Genomic DNA, 26,166 nt, shown 5'->3' on the forward strand with positions numbered 1-26,166 from the left:
CTGTAAGGCAATTCCTACTTACACAGGCAGGTTCTGGCTGTATCCCACCCCTTGGAAAGGAGAACCTTGTCTGATGTCTGCATGTGCCATCCTGGAGGGAAAAAAAAATTACACTGTTATGCTGATAAGGGGATTTTCTCTGTGTTTGCAAATAAAAAAGTGAAATTTATCTCATTTCCTGCAGCTTGGTTACTAGGAGCAATTAGAACTGAAAAGGAGGGTGTAAAGCATGACTTTTCTTTTTCCTACTGTTATTGGATGCTTATTATGAGGAGGAGACAGTATCTGTGCTTATAATGAACTTCCAAGTTATTAAAAAAAAAAGGAAAAAAAAAAAAATCTGGATTTTGGGAAAGCTGGCTGCCTCTTGCCTTCCCTCTGGGACGCTAAGGGTGCATTGGGTTAAGGATGGGCACAATCCAGCAGCGTGCTGTTGCCTTCTCATCAGCATTTCTTAAGACCAAGGATGTAACTGGGCAGGTAGCACTAGCAGTCAGTTTGGTTACCTGAGAGTCTGCTTTTAGATAAAGAAATAAAAATGGAAAGTATCTGATCCTCAAACTTTACTGGAAAAAATAATCCTCCTTCTCTATGATTTTATTATGCTTTGGGCTGGGATTATAAAAGTCTGATTTCATCAGACAGACAAGGCCAAAGCTAAGTCCTGATGAAGTGAGGTGTTGTCTATAGCGTTTATCTCTGTCTGGTGCAGCCTCCCAAAGGCTGATACTGGGAAACGCCTGCACTGGAGGATAACAAAATCCTGCCACTTCACTTCAGACAGCTTTTCATAATTACTGCGGATGGGTCTACTTTTGGGGGAGCCTGTAAGATGCAATTTTCTGTCTACTTTTATAAAAAAGAAAAAAAGTCTGATTCATTTCAAGTTTCCCATGCCCCTGTCTGTGTAGGTAAGAGGCAGCGCTCAGGATGGCTGTGTACAGAGGGTGCTGCCTGCGCAGGCAAAGAGCTTGCTTTGCATGCAAAAATGAAGATGATAGGCAGAGCTCACATATGGGTGGCTTGCTGGATGCTCAAGAACACTAGATCATCTCTTTGGAAATTATAACATAATTAAAAATATTAAGAGAAGTGAAATAAATATTAGTTGAAGTAAAATTCAGGACCAATATGTTTCTTAAAGGGAACTTTGATTAGAGGCTGCAGCCTCTGGTGGCAATAAAGCTGACAAGTTGTTTCCACTGGCTTGCGATGTTTCAGACCATTTACTGAAAAGTGTGTCAAATAATCATTTTGATAATACAAAATTGCTTTTAACTGACCATTTTAAGTGATGTGATTTTTCAGGTGAATATTGTGGAGTAGGAGAGATAATATATTGGATATAAAATTGTATTCTAAAAAGTAAATCCATTAAAAATATCTCTTGAGATTTCACATTTATTTCTAGTTAATTCTTACCCATTTTTCAGAAGAAAAACAAGCTTCATGAGCAGCTATGCAATTTCACCCAAGTTCCCAGATGACCGAATAAACAAATGTGCTGCTGTGCAGCACCTTTCCTGCAAATGAAATGCAAAGTCCCCGTGCTGCCTTTAAATAGTAAGTGAAGAGGGAAGCAACGGAATGGGAGAGCTAGGCAAGGCAGAAAGATAGCAAAGAACCTATGCAGAGGTAAAAAACTGGGCTCCCTGTGCAGGACCTGTAGCAGAGCATCTTTGTTCTCATTTTGGAGGTCCAGCCTGCATCCCTGGCTGCTCTAATCCCCTAATTGTACCCCACTGCAATACAGCCTGTGGGACTTACTTTCCTAAATTCTGTTCTTTTCATTGACTTGGGAACTTAATGGCCCAGAAATCTATTTAGGTAAGCTCCCTAAGAGCCTGTATCTTACTAATTTTCAGCTGGATGGAAATATCAAGGTGCTGAATATAGTAATGTAGTTTAGGAGAGAAGTGGAAAAATAAGCATGGGAGATGAAGCGGGATGAATCCAGAGGGTAGTGAATTTTAAAGACCCTTCTCAGGAAATCAGTGTATATACATTTCAACCTAGTCTATGCCAGTAATACTTAGAAGACCAGGAACAAAAAAGTCCCATGGGCAAAGTCAAAAAATATAAGCAAAAGCCTCTAAAACTCACGTGTGCTACAATGCAGGAGCAATTGCACCTCCTAGTCTGAAAGTGCCTCTGTTCAAATGTGGAAATGGGGAGGACAACTATAAGCAAATTACACACTGGTAGGTGAAAGCAGAGGAGAAACTGATTCATTGTCCTGGGAAGAGGACAAAGTCAGGTGAGCATGTGTTGCAATTAGCAGACCTACCTCTGGTCTCCTCTGTTGCTTCCCATTAGCAAAAAACAATCCTTTTTTTCTCTGTTTGTTTTGTTTTGGTTTTTTTTTGTCCTGCAATTGTGAGAAATAGGAAAAAAAATCTACTGGAACTCTTCACACATCAGGTGTCTCCAAACAAGTGCAGGACACCCAGAAACAAAATAATTCTTACATTTATGTAAGAACAAGGGATTTTTCAGCTCAGGAAATCAATTATATGAATCTATAGCATCAACATTAATGAGGCTGAATAGGCTGGTATACAGCCCAAAGAGCACTAACGATCCGTTCCAGTATGTGTGCAGGTCATACATAAAATTCATTCACAACAGAGGCACCTGTATGATGTATTTCTACAGCATAGTACAAGTGGGGTATTGCTGCAGCCAGCAGCATGGCTCCTTACAAACAGGGCTATCCTTACATCTTGTTTTCCTCCTCGGACATGAGAGCATAAATTGTAAATAAATCAAGCTTTGACTTTGGAATTTTAATAAAGGTGAAGACCTTCCACACCCAAACGATTGCACGGCAAAGTAACCTGTCAAATTGATAATATAGGAAAGAGAAACTTGTGGTTGAGGGGTGGGAATGAAAAAAAAAAAAAAAAGTTTAAAAGTGGTTTTGCCTTGCTTCCATGGAAAATATGATACCTTCAAAGGTCACCCAAGCTGTCTCATGGAGGTTTGCAGCATCCCGTGTAGGCGTAGCCCCTACTTCACACCATGACCAAAAACCACATTGTCTAGTCCTGCTTAGTGTACTATATTTTAACAAAAACCCAACAGATGTAAAGTGTGTTAGTTGAGCATCCTCCAGCACTGGGCTTTGGTAGGGAGACTGGCAAAAAATATCAGGAAAATATACAGGTCCTCAGGAGGACCTGATATGCACAGCCTTCTTCTGTCCTTAGATTAACAAATCCCTGTCTCCAGGAAAGACATCCTGCTTGCCGCTGGCTTTACTGGCACAGACCTACCTTCCCCCAGTCCTATTTGGCTAGCGCCAAAGGTTGCCGCCTTTCCCACCCCCATGCTCTACTGCTGCACAACTCTCCCTGCAACAGGGTGGGCAACAGCTGCTCCCACAGGGGTGTAGGGGTTCCACAGGCCCCAGTTCCCCCCTGGCTGATAGCTCACCCGCACACAGTGATGTAGACCAGTCTCTTCCCACGATGGGTGTCTGGCCCCATTGCGGCAGGGCTGTGGGTGTGACGTCCCCAGCAGTGGGCTCTCAGTCTGGCTCCCGGATCTGACAGCTGCGTTTCTGCAGAGCTGACACTCGTGTGACTCATATCGATGCTGTCTCACTCTGTGGACACAAACACGCTTATCAACAAGTCTCCCCTGGAAGGGAAAGCACCGTGCTTTGATGGTTTCCTCTGCATCATTTCCATCACACCACACCATCAAACACTGAAGCATACTGCTTCCTCCACAATGGGAGGTATTTGCTCCCTTCCCCACTAGCCTGTGACTTTTGTCCACTTAGCATTTCAGAGTTCAAAACGCTGTCTACCTGTTTGGAGACAGATGTCCCTTCCTTTCTGCTTCCCCGCAGCCAGTGCATCCATTCTGCAGCTTTGAGGGGCTGCAGCAAGCACACTCAGTGCAGTATTTCTATTTGAAACTGCTCCTGTCCAGATTTTTGTCCACTATGTCCAGATTTTTGGACAGCAGCACATACAGCTGTAGCTGGCATCTTCCATAGGAAAGCTTAGTCTGCTCTTTTCATTTTCTCTGCCCTAAGAAATGTCCTACTTCTTTTATGTCCTCTCCTTTTACAGCCAGTTCTGCATGTGGCTGGCACTCTTAGTGTGCTCTTTCCTTTGACAGTGCTGACTTACTCAGATATTGCCCCTCTCTTCAGGAAAGGCAGAACTACATGACATTCAGTCTCACCTTGACCCCTGGGAAGGAGATGGATGAAATACGAATGAGCTTTCCTGCCCTGTTCTGCACAGCACCTCACAAATGCCAGATGGTATCTGAGGGTCTTATCAGCATGTGATTCAGAGACATTTGACATGGCCCTTACCTTACTAAACGTTTGTTCTCCATGACAGAAAAACCTGAGGGCTTTGTGTGCCTGTTTGCCTCCTGAGGGCTGTGATCAGCATGAACATCTCTGTGGTTATAAGGTGCGTAAGCCTTGTGGCAGAGCAGAGCAAGTAGGTCTTATCTTCAGGATCTTGTGTTGGGTTCTCTCCTCTGGCAAGCCTTGCTGAACAGCTGTGCTGCAGCGCTTCCTCTGCTTGATGCCACGCGATGCATCCCAAGACAGGGACACCTGGGCCACCTCGGCATCCTGCCGTCCTTCACTTACCACACCAGTGCTATGTGCTCTCACCCCGAGCTGGAGCCAGCAGGATTGTTTCTCTTCTCTCACAGCTCACACATTTCAGTAGTCAGTGGAGTGCCATCCTTTTATGAGCATCCAACCACCATTAGCATCACTGCAATGAACAAGTGTTACAGCTGGTCAGGTACTAAGGGTAAGTGAGACAATTCCCCATTAGTTAATTGCATGCTGATTATTGACACCAATTAAATAGCCCATCACTGAGCCCTTTGGGACTTAGAGCTCTCTTCCCTTGTTCACCAACCTGAAGCTCTCGGGCGCTTTGGCCAAGCCCGTGCGCAAACGGAAGTGCAGGCTGGAGCCCTGCCACTAGCCCCATTGTGGACATCTCCTGCTCCATCCCTGCCCCAGGCACCAAACCCATCCCAAGCGGCCATTTGGGTGCAGCCATCTCCATCTGAGGAGGGCTGGGGAGACTTTGTCCAGCCTAGAGAGAACCTGTGTTATGTGCCAAGCTGCTTGGTGTGCACAGCTGCCTGCCCAGAGCCGTCCAAGCTGGAGGGCCCTGCACCAAATATTGCATCTTCCTGGCCTTGCTTAGCTTAGGTTTCAGCACAGCATTTCAAATCTGTAGTTTCTGAGCACCACTGCCAGCTGTTGAGCACACAATTTTAGGAAGTGCTGAGTGATGAGGTGCTAGATCTCACTGGAAAGTATTGCCATCAGATGGTCAGCAGATTGACATTCAAGGCCAAACTGACATGAACTTCTCCTACGCAGGAGGAGGAGGTGCTATACAAACCCTCAAGTACTAGTCAGCTGTCAGCGTTGAGCACCTTGCCCTGTGCACACAGCCTGTGAGCATCCTCCACCCCACTGGTTGGCCCTGCTCCTGGCTGGGATGCGCAGCTGCACAGCTACTACCTGACCTGCCTCCGGTGGGACCTGCTGCTGAGTTTGTGGCATTAAACCTACAGGTAACATCACTTTGTTTCATTCTCTCTTGCTCTCTGTGAACTGCTGTTCAGGGTCCTGCTGTGTCTGTGAGGAGGCAAAGGAGTCTCGGACACCTCGTCTCTGCAGGGCAGTGCAGAGGTCCACGCAGTAGGTTGTGATCTCTGAACCTTTCCGTTTCTGTTCTTACTCTAAGGTCACCGGCTTTCATGGTGGGAGACAGCTGCTTATCAGCTCTCCCTAGTCTATGATGGTGGGAAAAGCAGAACACACTCCACAGTACTGGTGACCTTGTCTGTCAAGCCCCAGCCTGTTCCTGGTCCTCCAGCAGCAGCAAGATACTGTTTTACAGCCGTCTCCATCCTTTTCTCAAAGCTGTAGGTAGTTGCCCACTCTCTCTGATGCTGCAGCCATCTCATTTACCCCACCTTAAACATTTCCAGCAGCCACAGGATATGCTAGCTTATCAAACTTCATCTCATTAAAGATATTTTGTGCTCAGCCATTTCCTATCTGTACTATATGACCTGCTTGAAGCCCTTTGTTCATTTCCTCCCTCCTTGCCCCAGTCTCTGGACCACCCATGGCCTGGAGCACTTGTGAGCCCTGACCTGCACCAAAGCCCCATGGCAGGACAGGTCATGGATGCTGGGAACAGCATTGGGGCCACATCTCTGAAGGCAATGTCAGCTAGAGCCCTCTCACACTGCAGAGCACACCAGCGTGGTGTACCCACTTTGTACTTCAGCACAGAGGCTGCTGCTGGTGTTGCAGATCAGGGCCAGTGAAAACCAACCTGGGCATCAATCACACCAGCAAAGGCACCTGCCTTATGCAGTTAGTGAGCATAATGCTGTGGCAGTTTCAGCCCCTGGTGGAAGGTGCTTCCCTGCTTCTGCTTACCATAGTTCAGAGAGGTTTTCCTCGTATGACAGCTGTCAGACTCCTCCCGGGGTGCAGGCAGCCAGCAGGAAGCCTCTGTTAGGAAAACAGACCTGAGCAGACAAGAATTGGGAGAGACCTCTACACAGGAGTCAAATTAGTGTCTGCAAGTGCCTAAGGCACTTACATATCCCCCCAGCAACTGAGTTATTTATGTGTTACTTCACAACTGAAGTCTGATTTTGCAGGCAGCGCCCTTGCTATCTGACCACAAGGTCTGAATGGCTTTCAGAGGCAAATAACTGCTTAATGAGGCATATTCCGCCATGGCATCCCTTGCTACACCTCTGAAAGCTGTAGGATTTCACCAACTCGCTCACCACTTTGCTCTCCTGTTAGAGTGGTAAATAACTTATTTTAAATGTTAAATTCTTTCCAAAGTGCGTTTAGATGCAAGCAGAAATTCAGCTACATATCATCACTTCAGAGAATTGTTCCATGTGCATGTCACATTGAGCCACTTTGCACAGGATGGAGCCTGATGAAAGCTGATTTTTATCAGCCCATGAACTCACACTCTTGACACAATGGATACTCTTACAAAGCATCTAGTTATCAGTGTGAGAGAGGCTTGGTACCTACTCCTGATATATCTCATGGGTTTCCCAGGGTGGCAGGATGCCTGCCTTGAGCAGGAACCATCTAATGCAGCCCTTAATGGTAAGTTCCTTCTTTTGCATTGATGTTTCCTCTTTCAGATGTGTCTTTCTGCTTTACATCTGCAAAGTTTTACTCTCTCCTGGAACAAATGGGCTTAAAATCAGAATAATCCTTCCACTTCCACATTCTCCTCCCAAGGAGGTGGAGAGCAGCATGCCTCACCCACTCGCTCAGGGTTTCAAGCATGCCTTTGGGATGCAGCAACTCAGATTCAGCTCTGTTTTCCTCAACTTGGAGCAGGAGCTCCGGCTTCCCAAGGCAGCCCAAAGGCTTAGAAACCTGCCCAGTTAGAGCCAGAGCATGAGGATGTCTATCAAGTGACATCTGCTGTGCCCTTGCAGCACTTCACCACCCGAGTCTGTCTCCCAGCCCAGCAGAACGAGTAGAAGAGCTTTTGCTCATGGGTCGTGCTGGGCATTAGCTTTGGTTGCTGCAATCCCTGCCTTGCTCAAAACCAAGCTAAGAGTAATTCTATCTCATTTGCACAGTCTGACTTAAGGAATTAGTGTTCACATTGGCAGAGGATGCCTCTGCTACTTATGGCGGATCTTCTAAGTGTTATTCTCTGCCTCCCACCTTCAAGATTCCTCTCTTTAATAAAGGCTGGGTGCCACATCCTATTGGAAGTGTACCTTGAGATATTAACTCAGAAACTGAATAAACATAAACAAAGCTTGAGAAAGTTGCATCCCAGTTACAGCTGACTGAGAAGGCCATCGCTGTAGACTCAAATTCACATTCGTAACAAAGTAAATATTTACTCAAATACCCATTTTTATAGGAGCCATGCATCTATTGAGAGGCAGGAAGAAAATCTTACCGTGTCTTTTGCCATTTCAGGTCTGAACATCATACAACATCTACACATCAGGACAATGAATGTGTCCAACAACTGCAGTGCCTCAAATCTAGAAATCCATCAGCAAGTTCGTCTCATTGAATTTTCTCTGTATATCCTCATTTTCTTTTTTGGAGCACTGTTTAATGCCCTTGCCCTCTGGGTGTTTTTCTGCAAGATAAAGAAGTGGACAGAAACCAAGGTGTACGCAATAAATTTAGTCTTTGCAGATTGCTTCGTCATCTGCACCTTACCTTTCATGGCTTATTTTCTCTGGAATAAGTCAACCCGAGATGAACTCTGCCAGTTTATAGAGGCAATGTATTTTATCAACATGGTTGTGAGCATCTACATAATTTCATTTATCTCCATCGATCGATACATTGCCATAAAGCACCCCTTGAAAGCCAGGACCTTCAGGTCTCCATCAAAGGCTGCCCTTCTCTGTGGGCTTCTGTGGCTCTCTGTGATAATCGGCTCTGCTTTACAGCTTCGGCAGAGACATGCTGCTCTCTGCTTTCAGAAGGATACCACCGCATCCGCTACTCTGAACCTCCTCTCCATTTTCTTTGTTTTTACTCTTCCATTAGCAATCTTGACTTTTTGCTCTACAGAAGTCATTAGGAACCTTAAGAGACGTCTGAACACAAATTCAGCAGAGAAAAAATTAATCCAGAAAGCTCTTTACATTATTTATGCAAATCTGATTGTTTTTCTAATATGTTTTCTGCCAGCCTACCTTGGGGTACTTGCCAGGTTCATAATGGAGAGCATTGGAGCTACCTGTTTCCTGATCCAGGTTATGAAGAACTTCTCCTCTGTGACGAGGTGTATTGCCACATCCAACTGCTGCCTGGACAGCGTCTGCTACTACTTCGTGACCAAGGAGTTTCATGAAGCTCTCTTACTGCCCAAATCCAGCACTGAAAAAACAGATCAAATCCACTCCTTGCAGACATACACTTGATAAAAGAAGCAGGGGGTGGGTGGGCAGAGGAACAAAAAAAACACCAAACCCAAAAAACCCCACAACAATTTTGTAACATCAAAAGAAGATACAGCTTCAGTATTGTTGTGATACACACAGCTGTTTCTCTCCAGGGAGACCTTTCTTAGGTTTAGCATTACTAAGTTAATTGCGATTTATACTCTATGCTTCTATTAAAGAAATAAGTTATTTCAAAGACATATGTACAAATTTGTATTTAATCATTAACATGTGTCCATTCCAACCACCAATACCTACTTTTTACTTTTACAGGAAGACAGGTGACCCACGTATGTCTTCCTATTTCAGTTCATTTTGCAGCTAAAGTCAATTGATCCTTATTTCCAACGTGTACAAAAGAATATATCATATTTTACCTCATTGTGTATTTCATGTTGTTTGCATTATTAAAATAATCCAGTTTATCTTTAGCATGTTCCTTTGGTGGGCTGGGGGAGTTCAGATGGTACCAGCACATTAATAAGTACACGGCCCTACAAAACAGCCCTTTTAACTCCATCTAGACCTTTACCACTCATGCTTTGCTATTCCCTGGTCTTACACCGTGGTGATCTGCTCTTGTCACCTTTGGGACCACGAGCTCCGGAGATACAGATTAATGGGACTAACCCCAAGGGAGCCAGAGTCTGGCTCCTGTCAGCTGGCTTACATAGATGGGACTGCAACTGCTGCAGCCAACAAATAGGAAAGCTGTAAAAATAACTATAAAATACCACTGGTGCATGTTCTTAAACATGTTTCTAAAGGTCCTAACACCTACCATGTGCTTGCTGCCACATCAGTATATTTCACCCATGCCCAGTTGACAGCAATCATTACAGGCTTTCCAGCAATGCTGATCAGCAGTGTTAGACACCCGGCTGCTGTGCAGAGAATGAGCAGGCCCACAACATCTGTCACCTTTCCTATAACAATAATGAAGAGAAGCATGTTGGGTCCCCTCGCCCCGGCCTCGCTGTCACAGGGTGCAGGAGCACCGACATGCCCCCTCGGAAAGGCCATCGGCCCCTGGACAGCCGCCTGTCTGGGGGATGCTCTGCATCTGCACCGGAGGTTGCAGGAGCTGCTGTGCTCCCTGGGAGACCTTTTGCTGCCAGAATGGCAATTTGCAACCATTGTGGGTTATATTTCAGAAATTGTTTCTTTTCCCATGACTGAAAATATTAAATTTTAATTGCTAGTTTGAGTGAGATGAGTGGGGGGAGCACAGACTGGGTGGAAAAAATGATAGTGAAGCATTGAGCTGATGTAAAACAACAGGGGGCACCAGAGACTGGACCGCCCCCAAAAGTAGGTGATAAACGAAGCACTTTTGGGGAACAAGAGTTCATTGCTGTGTTTCAGTGCTCCTGAGCTGTCGACATCAGGCTCCCAGGCAGCTGTGCCCTGCACAGAGCAGCACCCTGCGCCGGCACCTGCCATCCCCACAGATCTCCTCCTCTGCCAGGACACCCTCATCCACACTGCAACCTGTCTGAGGACTAACCCCAACCTGACAGCACCACAAGAAGCAGGTAATGTCTTTTAATTCTTGCCACACTGGTGTGTGGCAGAGTTCTCTGCTTATTACTTCAGAGTGTGCTTTCTCACCTCTTACCTGAAGGGCTAGCCAGGGCTGCTTGCTGCCAGTCCTTGGGTGTACCCGGATGCTTCAGATTTCTCCTGCTTCCGCAGCTGTTAGACCTCACTATTTTGCAGCCACATGTGTCATTCAGGGGTGTCTTCATCCCCTGCTGCAGTTTCACACCAGCACTTCTTACTGTGCCTCTTCCATGAGCGTGGATGCACCCAGGCACGCTGTGGCTCAGGACCTTGGGAGTGGGCAGCTCTGTGCTCACATAGGGGATTTGATGGAGCTGGGATGCCCAGTCCAGGGGCTCAGCTGCTCCTTGGGGCAGTGCTACACATGCAAAAATTGTCTTTCTCACTGCAGGATGGCTGCGGTAGGCTGGCAGGGAACAGCTTCAGCATAGGGGTGCTACCACAGTGCAGCCAAGGACCTGTGAGACTGAATGCCAACGAGAGCCAGGACACCAGCTGTAAGATAGTTCCTCCATAAATTCCACCCTAAAAATGGCTGTATCTCAGTGGTTCAATAGTGCCATACCAGTTCTGGTGCCAGGCAGGGGCTGCACTTTCCTCCACGGTTGCTAGATCTGCCTTTCTGTCTTGGACGCTCAAAACAGTTTTGCTTAGTTCATGCAATCAGACATTTTCACTACAGTTTAGATGCTGATACTTAGAAGCTGCTGACTTATAAGGCAATGTATTTATAAGAGATAGCATGGATCTGGGCGTTTGCTGTTTATGCCTCACTGTAAACACTTCCTTTATGAGCTGCAGACTAAGTCAGATTCATCATCCACAGCCCCCTTACTGGTAGCAGATGCCCTGAAATATTTAAAGGAATACTGGGAGACAGTCTTGGATTCGTGTTTTCTGCTCTAGCAACGTTTTGGCTTCCTGTCCTTGAAGGGTGAGATCAGACATGTGTGCTCACTTTCCCTTCTCTCTTTGGATACCTGTTATTCGCTGGGGCTGGTGGTGCATTCTGAGCTATTCCTCCCCAGCAAGAGCAGCAGGTTTGTGCTTGGGGGCAGCCTGCAGCAGCATTGCCACTGCCCACCTAAGCTACTTCACAGCTGGAAGGGCTCAAGTCCTGCAGAGGTTCACAGGCCTAGCAAGACCCAGCGCAAACCCATGGAGTGGCTTCAACAGCAAAGCAAGGGCCTTGGACGGCCAAGGGGGAATGCTGCCTAGCTCTGCTTTGGGCTGCCCTAAAGCCAGTGGTTCTCTGATAACAACAGCAGCAGCAACGATAAGGGATCACAAAAATTATCATTCTGCTTTGCAGACCCTTTGCTGTTACCTAAAGTGTGCAAATCAGGACTGGATGGAGAGCAAGGCAGGCTTAACCCCATAGTAGCTGCAAGGGAGGGTTGCCTCTGTGATTTTGTGTTAGCTGGTGGCAAGCGGCAGCATTACTTCACTGGCTGAGGGGCAGAAAGTGCTGATGAGCCCCTCCTGGGGCTGCCTCAAGTTATGCCAGCGCAGGGGTGTGAGGAGCCACAGAGCCCTGAGAGCAGGGACACTGCAGCAGGACAGCAAAGAGGACCTGTCCCCACTCTCATGCCTGCACCTTTTTCTTGCAGAGACCGCCCAACATGAATAACTGCACGGAAGAGGATGACAAGGTGCAGAATGGCATCGCGTTATTTCAATTGATTGTCTACATCCCAGTGCTCTCTTTGGGGATCCCTCTGAACACAATTGCCTTCTGGGTCTTCTGCTGCAAACTCAAGAGATGGACTGAGACCAGGGTGTACATGATCAACCTCATGGTTGCAGATAGTTTCCTGCTCTTTTCCTTGCCTTTCCGGTTATATTTTACCAAGTATGACTATCCCATCGACAAGCTATGTTCCACCATATTGAACATCTATTTTACAAACATGCCTATGAGCATACTTATCATCACCCTGATAGCAATTGATCGATACATTGCAATCAAGTTCCCTCTAAAAGCAAAGATTCTTCGATCCCCACTGAAATCAGCTTCCATCTGTGGATTTCTTTGGATAACACTGATAATTTATTCCTTCTTGCGTTCAGCCTTTCAAAAGGAAACAGAACAATTCTGTTTTCGGAAACAATCTATTCAACCTAATTATTCAGTGTTAGTCTCCATTATTTTTGGGTATTTGATTCCCTTAGGAATTGTGATTTTTTGCTCAGTACAAGTAATCAAATGTCTCAAAAATAAGATAATCACAAGCCCTCATGAAAAAAAGATGATCCAGAAAGCAATCCAAATTATTTCTGTGAATTTGTGTGTGTTTGTCTTATGTTTTTCACCTATCTACATCACACTGCTCTTGCGATTTGCAGTGGATGTTTCTAGAGCTTGTTCTCTGCTCTTGGAAGTTAGAACCTCTATTCAGATATGTTCATGCATAGCAAATACTAACTGTTGTTTGGATGCATTTTGCTATTACTTTGCAGCCAAGGAATTTCCAGAATTTCCTTCTCTGTTCCCCACTTGTATATTGAAGAGGTGCAGGATGAACCAAAGCCAAGAGTCACAGCCACCCACAGATCAAGTCATGATATAAATAGATACAGTGCACTATAGGAGTAAAAAGCCACAGGGCTGCTGAAGTTTTGAGGCAGATGGAATGGGACCATCTACAGTATTAGCAATCACTGTAAGTATAGGCATACCTACAAAAAGGGGCAACCCCCTCTAAGAGGTCTGATATTAACTTCAATTTTGTCCTTCTGTCCTCAGTGACTTGACTCCAGTTCTGACTATTGTCTTGTATTGTTTTATCATAGCCTCCTGATTAAGAGGGAGATCCACATGGTGTGGAAAATAGATTATAAGGCCATTGTTTCCACCACATGTTTATTTGTGTGTATTTTGCAGCTAAACATAGGAAATTGAGCACCTTTACAGTAATATACAAATCCACTTCTACTACTGTAATATAAGTAGTCACTTAAAAGCAAAAAAGGACCTCTGTACTGCAATGCCAAACCTAATACATCTGTGCTGCTCACATCAAAGAATTTGCTGGAACAATTTTGAAGCTTGCAGCTATCGCCAGGATGCAGCTACTGTTACGCAAACTGCAGGAGTCAGACTGTGCCACGATGCTATTGTCTCATTCCTGCCATGTAACACTTGTATTAGCTTGTGGCATCACCCTGGCATTTTTAAGACTAAAATAATTGTAGGTATAAATAAAGCCATTGCTACATGGAGAAACTGTGGACCACAGAACAGAGCCTTAGTGTTGTGTATTATCACATATAAAACTGTGAAGGGCTGATCGCACTCAAACAACTACCATAAACTCTGGTGACAGGTTTGTTGTTGTACTTCATTAGGATCAAATCATCACCTGTCTGGTGAGAGGTGATCACATCTGCCCAAGTCATCACAGCTTCATACTGTAGGAATGCTGATGCTCAGAAAACAGCAGCGAGCAACATGAAGCAGATGTGGTCCCGATCTCTACCTCACCACCCACAGACAGTTTTCAGGGGAAGTTTGGTGCAGACGAGGTTTGCAAGGCCCTTCTGCAGAGATGGGGCAGACCCACAGCTGAGGGCTTCTTGGCATTGCCCGGTGTGATGAAGCACTGCTTTGGATGTGGGCTTTTTTCTCCCTCAGATGCTTTTTAAAAGACACCTGTCCCTGCCAACATATAGAGAAACCTGGGCTGAGAGAGGAGCCAGTGCCAGGGTGTGACTACTTCATGTTTATCTGCATAGAAATTCCATCTAACAGTTTGTCTCAATCACTTCAATAAATTAAAGTCAGTGTGGGAAACACTGTGAAGCTTTTGAAGTGAGTGTGGTAGCTGTATCTCAGTTAGCTACATGATCCCTGACTTGTGGTGTTTTCTGACTTGTAAACTCCTAAAAAATTCCCCCAGGGAATGAAAACCCATATTCTACTCATTTAAACCTGCAGATAATTAACCTTATTAGTGACAACCTACAAATAGTTCCCCTACAAGTAGCCTATCACTTTCTAGTGTCTGCAGACCACATGCTGAAACCACTGTCCAGACAGTGATCGAACAATGTAGGAAATTATTCCCATCACAGAAGGTATTGCCCATCCAAACACGGAATCTACCTGCTTTGTGTCAATACTTTGGCAGAGGTGCCAGCATGACGGAAGCCGTGGGGAGCAACTGTAGCAAAAACTGGTTGAAACTACTCAGGTTATTAATTTGATCATTCGTAACCTGAATTGCTTTTTTGGTGTATTATTTAATGCTCTGGCATTACTGGTATTTCACTGCAAACAGAACAAATGGGCAACATATATGCAACCAGCTTAATAATTGCACATTGTTGTTTGGCCCTTGTTCTCCTTTTTAAGGTCTCTTTTCAAAGGCAGGAAAAGATAAAGACAGATAGTGCCTAATCTTAAAAACCATCCATTGCTTAAGGAAATTCACGAGGGTTGCCACCCTTGTGGTGGTCCAAATTAACCGTCCTCAGAGAGCAAGAGGCTGTTAGTGGGCCTGTTAGCCCACTCTCCTTTATGGTATGCCGTCAGTCTTCATGACAGGCATCACTCACATGTCCAGGCAAGTGGTGTTCGCAAGGAAAAAGACTTACATTTTTAGAAACAGTGCAGAGGGCCTTCAAAAACACTTTTGGCTCTGGGATCCCCTTCTGGGATTTTGCATCTCATTGGTTTATAATGAATGCCTGCTCCAAATAGACTATTGTGAAAATTTTTATTATTTTGAAAAAATATGAAGGTTGATTCATGTCAGCCTTTTATCCCACTATTAATCCAGAAAGCAGACAACTTACTTTTTTGCAATCCCAGTCATGTTCATGTTTTCTCCCTGTTAACATGGGGTACCTAGTCCAATTAAAATGGGCTCCAATGAGGTCGTCTACTCTGAAATACAAACCAGTAACTTTTGTGCATGTGACCTCACAGAATAGCAAACAGTAGATGTTGAGATTCTATTTGCTACTGTTCTATAACCAAACAATTTTAGAGCACTTTCCTCTTACCCAAGTCTGCAGTTTTTAAACCAAGGAAGGATCACAGACAAGGCGCTCTGTCAAGCTAAACAGCTGCCATGGTTTCACCCCAGCTGGCAGGTAAGCATAACATATCTGCTCACTCAATCCCTGTAGTGCCAAAACCAGTACAACAGCTGCGCTAAAAAATCATATAGTTGGCAATCCTATATATAGACAGGCTTACTGCATATAGAGCTGTATGAAGTGAATGTTTTTTTCTTATAGGAAGCAGAAGGAGGTGTCTTAATGTTTACATTCTAAATTTAAATAATTAAGTGTTCCTTTTTTTAATTCTAAAGTGGAAATTTGTTGACTTCACAATTTGTGTCATTATTAAGTAATATTTTTTGTTGTTTGGACGTAATGCTACGAAGACAAAAAAGGAAACATTCTTTTACAAGTGAAAATAAAGCTATCTCATAGTAATATATCTCTAAGTAAATACTCATTTATTACCATTATACATCAGAGTCCTCTATTACCAATGTTAAATCTATACGGGAGATTGTGAGAAGGGACTTACATAAGATCTGCCTTACAATAGGATATTTATAGTGCAAACTTAAGAGCAGCAAGGAACTTTATGATTACCTGAAAATGTACATACTACCTTGGGAAAAAAAAAAAAATCTGGTTTACATGTCATATTATAATTATGATAGGTTTCTGACACCTTTTTTCAGTCTGAACAAAACCTTAGCTCCCTGAGTGCTCCAGGTAAATAAAACAGGTGAGTTTTCAGCTCCTGGGCCACAACAAATCGCCAGCCATCATACAGCACTGGAATAGCAATCCATGAGCACAGCAACGTTATCCACAAATCTTTCCCATTTCCTTGCACAAGAGCTGGGCTAATGACAGTGGGGAATAGCAACCACAGTCCACAAGCAGCTTCAACAAGCAAGGCTGGACCACTGCATTTTGCTAACATGTAAGCAAGATACAATCTCTCCATCCCTTAAAAGAAAAAGATGCTAGCAATGGCTTAAACCTTAAATGAGCAAATTGATGCTGCAGTCAAAATTTAGGCTAAAAAAAAAATGGCAAGGAAAAGCCCACAAGTAATCCAGAATTTTGCATCTAAGCGAGTAGGCATTGGTTTTAGCATTTTTGGCCCTTCCGGGCAGGAAAGACAGGGTCTGGCATAAGTCAGTATTTCACTGTTTGGTGGCATTTGGGCAGGCCTGAAATGTGAGTTCTCACCAGAGGTTTGGGCTCCAGCAGCACTCCCCTCCCAGGGGCTGAAAGACAAGGGACTTCTGCATTTCAGCAAGTTGAGTGCTGCTTTCAGGATTTGGCGATATCTCTGTGCTTTTCATTTCTCAATGCTGCAGTTCCACAAGCAGCATTGCCTGCCAGCCCCCAGGGGACTCTGCAAGCCCCGAAAGCAGCTTAAGGGAGGAAGCTGGGGAGCGCCAGCTTTGCCATGGCCTCCCTGCAATGTTTGCACAGACACATGGCCAGTCCCTTCAGCGTTGATGCTGCAGGAGCACAGAGAGCCCTGCGACGTCATTATCTGCCACAGTTCCTGTGCAGTGCTAGCGAAGGGGAAAGGGGAAACAGTCTCGACAGGCAGGGCTGGTCATTGCGTGAGGTTGATGCAGTCAGACTCACACTGGCATTTCACAGGCTTTCCATGCTAAAAATAAGACTGACACATTCTGCTCCCAACCCTGTAGTTCTGTCTTGGTCAACATCTCCTGTTGCAACATCACGCCTTCTCGTGAGAAAGCCAGGAAAGAAGCCCCATAAGGCAGAGGCCCTGCAGAGCCCGAATGTCACAGGGCAGCACGGTGTCCCCTGTGCGGGGTGACACAAGCACCGCTCTCATCTGGGCAGGGGCACTGTTCCACTGTGACATGCCAGCAGCTACAGCCAGCAAGGGACATTCTCCAAGAGGCAGACGAGACAGAGATCATCCTTGGCTGGGAAAGGAGGCAGGAGCCCATCAAACCTGAGCTGTCCTGTTTATCAGCAATCTGTACCAGGAGCACAGGGAAAATCCATGAGAAGGGCTTTCTTTGCGTGGGAAACAATCTCAAGCAGGACATCAGGCAGAGCTTACAAGGGAAGGAAAAATGATTGTGCAGAACAGAAATAAGGCTTAGAGATCAAGAAGTGTAAAGATGAAAAGACTTTTAGCAAATTATTCCCTTAGATATGAAGCGCTACGTATATACACAAGTCACAACCGAAAAGTGAGATTACCCAGTACTGCTACTGATAAAAACAACAAAATTATCCAGGGATGTACTGAAAACTACCTGATTACTTTGTCACAGCTTTCAGTAAGGATGATGAACCGGAGAAGTACAGAACTTTAAAGGAACTGGCACACAAAAACTCACACCAGCAACAACGCTTAAATAAGTCAGCCAAAATAGGATCAGGGACCACCAAGCAAGTCCCTTCTCTAGGACAGGGGAAGAAATGTCCGGCCAGTAACAGCTCTACTATGCTCAGAGCTGAAAAACGTGCAGTTTCACAATACGTCTGAGCGACATTAAGGGAGGGAACAAATAGAAAGACAGAATTTAAGTGATGCTTCACCTTACAGGAATATTTTGTCTCACTGGCTTCTTTTGCTAAGGAAGCACCCTTTCCAGCCAAGGTATGGTGGACACTGGGGTCAGTACAAGGTCCTTTGGAGCATGTTGCAGGTGATAATGCACTTTGGATAGGCCTCCAGACAACCCCACCGCAGAGCTGCTAACAAGGAAGTGAGAAACCAGCCTGAGTGTCACCTGCACTGCACCACATGGGGACGGCACTCACGGGGCTGAGACAGGCTGAAAACTGCAGAGGAAGGTGAAAATACAAGTGCGCATCATCAGTAATAAAACCTGCGACTGTATGGAAGGAGTGGGCCATAAGAAGCTGCAAGAGCCAAGAGAGTGGTTGATGGGGAGCAGAGGTGGAGAGAAGGGAAGCATGAGGATCCTGACCCAGCAGCATCCAGAATCAGACAGGGACACAGAGCCACACCAGGAGATATGTAAGTTCTCCACAGATAACACTTAACCGTAGCTTTGCCTACTGGTAGCTAGTGTTGAGTTGTTCTGACATATCCTGGTGAATCTGCTGATCACAGCCAGCTGTTTTGCATCTGTTGACAGGGTTTGTCCCTCCCGTGAAGCCTCACCAGGCTGATGGGAAACACAGCTGCCATCATCCAGCCACCACAGCACCACGCTGTGGACAGGAAGCATCACACAGAGAGTTGCTAGGAGTTGAGCTCCCTCCAAGCTTGATTTTGACTGCTCATGGTTAATACTGCTAGTGATAGCCTTGACATAGACAACAGGAGTTCATGGACAACACCTGAGGATGATGGAAAGTGAAGCATGGTGAAACCCAGGAGATAGATGACTTTGAAAACTAAAATACTAACAAGGAATATGACATGAAAATGATGGTGGCTGGGGATCAATGAGGTGGGTGTATGAATAAGTCGGTTGCTACTTATAAGCACACACCAAGAAGCAGCCACAAGAAAGGCAGAAGCAGTCCCTGGAAACTCAGAAATACTCAAGCTAAGCTCTGTACTGAGTATACACTGCAACCAGCCTCAAAGGCTGGTTCGCAACACACAGACAGACAATGCCAAAGTACTTCTGAAGCTGCTCTCAGGCAACCTGGAATGCGGGAAGGGAAATGTGTTTGCCCAAGACCATGATTCAAGGACCTTTGAGCTTGTTGACCAACTTGTCTGAGCTCTTCTTGTAAACAGGTGGCAGTGGAAGCCAAGGAGGAGCCCCTGGCCAGCAGGCACCTGCAACTGCAGAGTAGTTGCCAAGTCACCAGGTCACAAGGTCAAGGTGCCACATTTTCTCAGAATTGCTGGCTGATGAGAACTATGGAAAATAGAGAGAATTACCATGATTCAGAGTGAAACCCAGTTATAATAATTACAAAACTACCTGCAAACCTCAGCCCTCACCTCTCCAACAGCTCGTGAATGGGACTGGGGGCCTGCTGGGGCTGCTCTGTCCTGGGGCTCAGCAGTGTCACAACAGGTGGCAGTTCCCACTCCAGCCCCAACAGGAACAACAGTCTAGAAGCCAGAGAGAAGACCTCAGCACCCTCCAGGGCAACTTTTCCCCTCCAAGCAACGTGCACAGACTGGCAAGGAAGGGCATTGCCCAATGAAACATCAGAGACTGGAAAAACCCAAAGCCATTCCATCACCAGAGGAACCACTGCAGGGCTGCATGGCAGACAAGCTTTCAGCTCACTGCAGGGCTACTGCAGGCTCCTCAGTCAACAGGGGGTGGTACGAGCCATGCCAGTGGTGACAGAGGAAGCTCAGCCCTGGGGAAATGCGTTGAGGAGGGGTGGGGGTGCTTCCTCCACCAACATTGCTGGTGCCACAGCCACCAGCAAATGGTCATTGCAGGACACCTCGCTGTTCACGTGCCGGGGCAGCACCAGAAGGGTTCATCGCGCCTGTATGCCGCACTGCAGCTGGTCTGGAGGAACATTCACGCTCTCCAAGGACAGTGAGTGAGCAGGTAATTCCTCCTGGCTATTTGCTGACCTGGTTATTTGAGCTCTGCAAGGCATTTCCTTTCCTCATCCATGGTGGGGCACCAAATTGGTTGTAGATGAACTGAGAGAGCGCTAGAGCCTGTGTATTTTCAAAGGCTCATTTCAATACTGGCCACATTAGGCATGTTTTGGAAGCTTAAGCGCTGTCTCAGCCTTTGCTAGATCTCCCTGTCGTCTTTGTCATCTACCTTTATTTCTTCTGGGCTTCTAACTTATTCTGTGTGTCCAAAGCACAGAGCTGCTGCAGCTATCAGTTGTAGCACACTCCCTCACCTCCAAAGAGGTACCTCGGCACAATTCCTCAGCAGCAAGAGTTTCAAATCTAATTGAGAGCTGCAGCTGCACAGAGATGCTGTGGAACTGCCTGATGGTTTACTCACTCAAGATGTTTTTGAGCCCCAGGAACATGCACCCTTGGAGCCACGTTTCCCTTGCAGGGAGAATACAAAGACATCTCAAACCTCTTGAGTCTTTCCTGATATCAACAGTTATGCCTAGAATAAAGTTCTGTATTAACTCCTTTGACGCAGGAGGGCAAACAGCAATATTTCCATTAGATCTAGGGTGATAAAACCACCCACTAGACCAGATAGAGCTCATCTCTCTGTTTCATATGGCTGCTGATCACTTTTCTTGCCATGAGATTGACTTTCTTTGTCTTGGAATGTGGCCGATTGCTCTAATACTTGAGACAAAGCCCGATTTTCACTAAATGCAGCATGTAGCCCCCAGTACTCTGATTCTTGCTGCAGACTACTAGATGCTACCACTGACCATAGGATTCAATGGCAGCCAAAAATAATGAGAGATATACTAATAACTGCTCTTATCACTAAGGAGAAGGAATGCAGAGACAGCTCATCACTGAAGGAGAGGACAGCTGTCCTCCTGCAGCACATCTCCCAGAGCATTTAGAGCTGTGAGGATGCTGGCTGGCTTGTCCTAAGCACCACTTTAAGCAGACGGATGAGAGCTGTGTTTAAGCATCCCCATTCTGTTTCCAAACACGTTGTAACAGCTTCCATAACCTTGAGCTGCAGCATACCTGCTGCTGCCTAATCTGAGTCTAGCCCAAAACAGAGACACAAGTATTTTCCCCTGCTTTCCTCCGTGAGCAGTCTTCCCGTATAGGACCCAGTGAGAACCTGCGCTTTTTTCTCCTCCATAAACGATCAGGCTCATGTCCCTCTCCCTCTTTTCTCACCAGGTACCCTACAGACAGCCCTGCTCTGCAGTCATCTCCTTGCTCTGGTTTTCACTGTTGATAAAGCCCTGAACTATCTGAATTAATCACTGATCCAGTCAAGAGTCTAGCTTCTAAAAGGTTTAATGTGCTCTTGCAGGAACTGTGCCTCTTAATGTCCTCAAAATGAACTTCAGCAGCTGCAGCATCACAGCCTATGAAAGCTTTCCACTTGTCCAGCTGTGTATTTACATCCCGGTTTTGCTTTTGGGCATTTTGCTGAACACTTTGGCTCTGTGGGTGTTCTGCTGCAAACTCGGCAAATGGACAGAAACCAGAGTATACATGGTCAACTTGGCCGTGGCTGACTGCTTGCTGCTCTTTACTTTGCCTTTTAAAACTTTATCCCATTTCCATCAGCTGAAGGTAGGTAGATGGTGCCTGGCTCTGGAGGGTGGCTATTTCACAAACCGCTTAATGAGCATTGGGATCATCACTGTCATAGCAGCTGATAGGTATCTTGCAATCAAGTACCCTTTGAAAGCCAAGGTGCTGCGATCGCCACTGAAGGCAGCTTTTACCTCTGGATTTCTTTGGATAGTCATCATCTGTGTGATATCCCTCATTAAAAAGTTAGAGGACCGAGAACAAGATGAATTTTGCTTTGAAAAATCTTCCGTTAAGCCCTCAGTGATCACACTGTGTGGTATTATTGTTGGGTTTTTCATACCACTGATCATTGTGAGTTATTGCTCCATACAAGTCATTGCAGAACTCATGAGAAAGAAAAATGAAAACTGCCACAAGGAAAAGTTAATGAGGAAGGCTGTCTACATCGTGTCTGCAAACATGGCTGTGTTCATCATATGCTTTTTGCCTCTTTACCTTGGACATCTCCTTCGCTTCATAATGGACTCCACCAGCTCTGACTGCTCTGCAATACAGAGCATTAACAATTTTGTTCACCTTGCCTCGGTCCTTGCAAACACAAACTGCTGCCTGGATGCTATTTGTTATTACTTCGTCAACAAGGAATTTAAGGAAGCGTCTCCCAAGCTAGCCAAGTCCAAATCTGAAGCCACTGAAGAAGCTGAAGTTCAGCTCCCATGCGTAACACATTAGTGCAAAACACATGCAGCACACGTTTTAGACTTGCTATGTTCCAGTTCAACTAGGACTCAACAGCAGGCTTTCCTTTCACACTTTCTTGTTGTGTGAGTGGGACGGAGGGACTTTCTGCTGATGGGAATGATTCAGACACATGAAAATCAGCTCTAATTCAGACAGCCACAGCGGTCCAGACCCTGATGTAATGATGTAGGTTGCCACTGATAATTCTCTTCCTTATGCAAATTTGAGTAAAATTATGCTTTCCCCTGCAAAAAGTGTCTTTCATCTTCCCAGAAAGCCCAAAACAACTACAGCTAGTGTAAAAGCGAGCTTTTGTCCCTCCTCCCCATCTTGGATCAGTTTTTATGCAGCTGTCTCTGTGACAAAGAAACAGAGGTTATTCCAAAGATCAGAAAAGAATAAGAATTCAAAGTGAAACCACTGCAGAAAAAGAAAGGAGGATGTTTTTATAAGTCACAAACTTGTTTGTTTTTGTTTTTTTTTAATTGGTAATAAAGCACAATCACAGTATCAGAGGCAGATTCAGACTGTTTTAGACAAGTTTACAGCACCTTTCCTACGACATAGCAGCTACAAAGTGGTTGGCAATTGCAACACAAGGTCAGAAGAAACTGTGATTGCTTGTACTGTGGAGAAACTTTACATCAAAAGCGTCTGAGTAAAATGGCATTAAAGCTACTACCCAAAGTGACGGGGTGTGGTGGTGGGAATAAGGACTCTGTATGAGGGGTCTATTCAACTTAATAACGTAAAGGAGTGTCTAAAGAAAGTGGCAGAGAGTTGTTCCCAAGCATGCAATATAAATAAAGTCATGTTACTGGCACAGAGTGCAGTCTCTTAGTGAGTTAAATGGAAAATGTGGGGGATTAGGTGGTGCAGGATCTGCTCTGCTGTCTGACCTCAAAAGGGACAGCTCATCTCCCTGGCTGTCTAAAATAGGGGCAGATGAGCTGCAGCAAAGTCTGGGATTTTCAAAGGCAGAGTGGTGCTTGCCCCCCTGCGATGCATCACCCACAAACAGCTAAGTAGGTAGAACTGCTAACTAGCCTCTTTGTAACAATGGTCAGACAGCAGCCATGCGCCCTGGGATGGAACGTTTTCAGGCACATAACTCCACTCCTATTTCCCGACCCCAGGCTGGGCTTTCATCTACCTGCATATGCTGGGCCAAACCCTTCTCGCACCTCAGCAGCCTTCCAACCCCATGTCGAGCTCCGCCTCTGCATCTCCTCCTACACAAAGCACATGACAAAAGGAGGAAACCCCTTAAAGAGAGACCTTGATGCAGGCAAGTGTTGAGCAGAGCCCTCCATCCACCTGCCCAGCAAAGCCCACATCACCTGCACAGGACAGAAGCAAAGAAGCCCTGATAGCTTCCTGAGGGGATGCAGGCTTCTCACTGTACTTGCCAGATATTCAGGCAGGAGTGTGATCTGGCCTTCATTCATTGCATGATGGGGAGGAGGAGAGGCTCTGTTTGCAAAAAAGACCTGTTAAGGAGGTTGGTTTCTCCTCTCTTCTACTCCTATATTTTCTTTGAAAAAAATGAAAGCAGCAACAAGCAGCACTGTGCACACAGAGAAAGTTGTCTCCTCCCTGGCTCAGGCCAGGATGCAGCACAGCCCCAGCAGTGATTTCACACTGCTCAACCCAGCTCACACTTTGCCTTCCCCAGCCCTGCCTCATCATAGTAATGCACACAGCTTTGTGACTTTCATTTGATGGACTGCTCCCAAATAAGGCTAAACTCTTCTATTTCCTCCCCAGCTTGGAATCAGTGTGCTGACAGCACAGTGATTTGAGAGATTACCTGATTGCCAGCATGTTTTTTTAATATGCTTCCAGTGTCATCAACATGGGTGCAAACTCTTCAGAGGTGAGATCTCTGCACAAACCAAACTGCTATTTTAGATGCAGCAGGAAAATATACTCTTCCTCTCAAAACCACTAATTACATGGGTGGAGGAGATACAGAGCTATCTACAAACAAAGCATTTCTAAGCAGATTGTGCTAAACCATCTCGCTCTGAGTAACACCCCTTCCTCTACAAGCCATTTGCCGTGAAAAGTGTACCATGAATGCTTGGTCAAAGATGGACAAACTTCCTCACCACAAAAACCTCACCTGAAAGCCTCTGTACAGCAGTGAGTCCTCAGATGCTTACTGGGGGAGTTGGAGAGGGAGGGAGTCCCCTGAGGGGCAGCGGGGCAGATGGTCAGGTTGTGCCAGTTAGGGATGGTGCTGGGCAGGGAGTGCAAGGGTGGGTGTCACTGCCACAGAAGCTCCGGGCAGGACCACAGCCACTCATAATGACTGTCCAGGAGCAGCTGCTTAATGAAGGCAAAGAGGCAGGAGAGAATGTTTCACTCTTAGAAAAGAAGTGTGATAAACTATTCCTTTGACATAGGACCAAACCTCTGTTCACCATTCAAGCAGGGTCTATCCAAGTATGGGGCAGTTGGGGATATGGATGTGCTGGGGCCAAAATAAGTGAAACAGAGACCAAAGACATGATGGAGAAGCCTCCTCAGGCTCCCCAACTAGAAAACTGGGTTGTGTTCTTCTGTTTGCTCCTTTTTTTGCTTTTTCCACCCAGAGCTTTTGGACTGATTTAGTAGAAGTATCCTCTAAATTTCTAACTCATTCAGTCAAGCTCTTCCATGCTGTACAGAGAAAAGCTAAGGAGCAGCGAGGAGGCAGCAGCAATTTCATGTTTCCTGACATTTCTGATGGGCTCAGCAACCTTTAGGAGACAAGGGGGAGCCAAGCACTCACCAACAAGGTATTGATACTTCCACCACCACCTAGAAGACAGACAGCCCTCACCCCACACACAGACACGCCATGACTGTCCAGCTGGAGCAGGTCTTGCCTGGCTTGCCTTGATATGGCTGCAAAAACCTGGCAATCTCATCACATCCGCCAAGCTTTCAAATATGTGCAACTTAACCTTCTTAGCATAAGACACACTGTGTCTCCCAGACTTCCCGTATTCCTCTGGAGCCACATCTGGACAACACCAGCCTCACATTTTCCAAGCGATGAGGGTAGAGGAGTGAGAAGGGCTGGACCCTACACCTCACACCACGCATGACCGCATCCTGCCCTCCCAGCAGCTGCACAGCTGGGACCAAATATCTTGCACTGCAGTCTCCTACCTTAAACTAATTCTAATCCTATGAACTGATGACAGAGCTGGACACAGCCAGTTTGACAACTTTCACAAGCACTGAATGGACTCATTAAAACAAACAAATGGGCCTGTACACAAACATACAAAACAAAAACCCCCACACACAAAATGCCCACAAACAAAACACACCAGACCACTTGAAAGCACAAATGGAGCTGCTACAGCACACTGGAGGTGGCGGCACAGGCAGGACACACACGCACAGTACAGGAGCACATCCAAAACTCCTGCTAACTTTACCAGACCTCTGCAAGCAACAGCATGAATGTCCCACACCAGTTTTCTTGCCCGGGACTTTCCACTTGCTGTTGCTGGCACATTTAAACTGAACCCTGCTGCCAAGTACTGAACCAGGGCAGCTGACTGAAAAACGAGAGTTCAGCTCAATGTCAGATGTGGGGGGAAAGTGTGAAAGCTGTCACCAAAAAAACATGACATACTTCAAAAATGCTTTCATCAAAGCCAGAAAGAGGGCACTTTTGGGGAAGTGAAAAGCAGGGTGGTTCGTTATTGTTAGCTTGAGAAAGAAGCATTCCCATGTCTCTCAGT

At 45.8% G+C, this 26,166-nt stretch overlaps 3 protein-coding genes across 3 annotated transcripts; all 3 read left to right on the forward strand.

The window, feature by feature from the left end:
* Positions 1-8,028: 8,028 nt before the first annotated feature.
* LOC308043828 (G-protein coupled receptor 35-like) lies at positions 8,029-8,958 on the forward strand (the record flags this gene model as incomplete). The annotated part of the gene is made up of 1 exon (XM_080350139.1): positions 8,029-8,958. The coding sequence occupies one exon, from the start codon at positions 8,029-8,031 to the stop codon at positions 8,956-8,958; it is 930 nt and encodes a 309-aa protein (XP_080206265.1).
* A 1,433-nt stretch (positions 8,959-10,391) lies between these two features.
* On the forward strand, positions 10,392-13,112 carry LOC308043407 (G-protein coupled receptor 35-like; the record flags this gene model as incomplete). The annotated part of the gene is made up of 2 exons (XM_080349446.1): positions 10,392-10,514; positions 12,153-13,112. Exon 2 carries the CDS (start codon positions 12,165-12,167, stop codon positions 13,110-13,112), a length of 948 nt encoding a protein of 315 aa, XP_080205572.1. The 5' UTR covers positions 10,392-10,514; positions 12,153-12,164.
* Positions 13,113-21,478: 8,366 nt separating this feature from the next.
* Positions 21,479-22,414, forward strand: LOC308043829 (G-protein coupled receptor 35-like; the record flags this gene model as incomplete). Its single annotated transcript, XM_080350140.1, has 1 exon — positions 21,479-22,414. One exon carries the CDS (start codon positions 21,479-21,481, stop codon positions 22,412-22,414), a length of 936 nt encoding a protein of 311 aa, XP_080206266.1.
* Between the last annotated feature and the right edge of the window lie 3,752 nt (positions 22,415-26,166).

This window comes from Nesoenas mayeri (assembly GCF_963082525.1).
Source record: "Nesoenas mayeri genome assembly, chromosome: 9".
Classification (NCBI taxonomy): Eukaryota; Metazoa; Chordata; class Aves; order Columbiformes; family Columbidae; genus Nesoenas; species Nesoenas mayeri.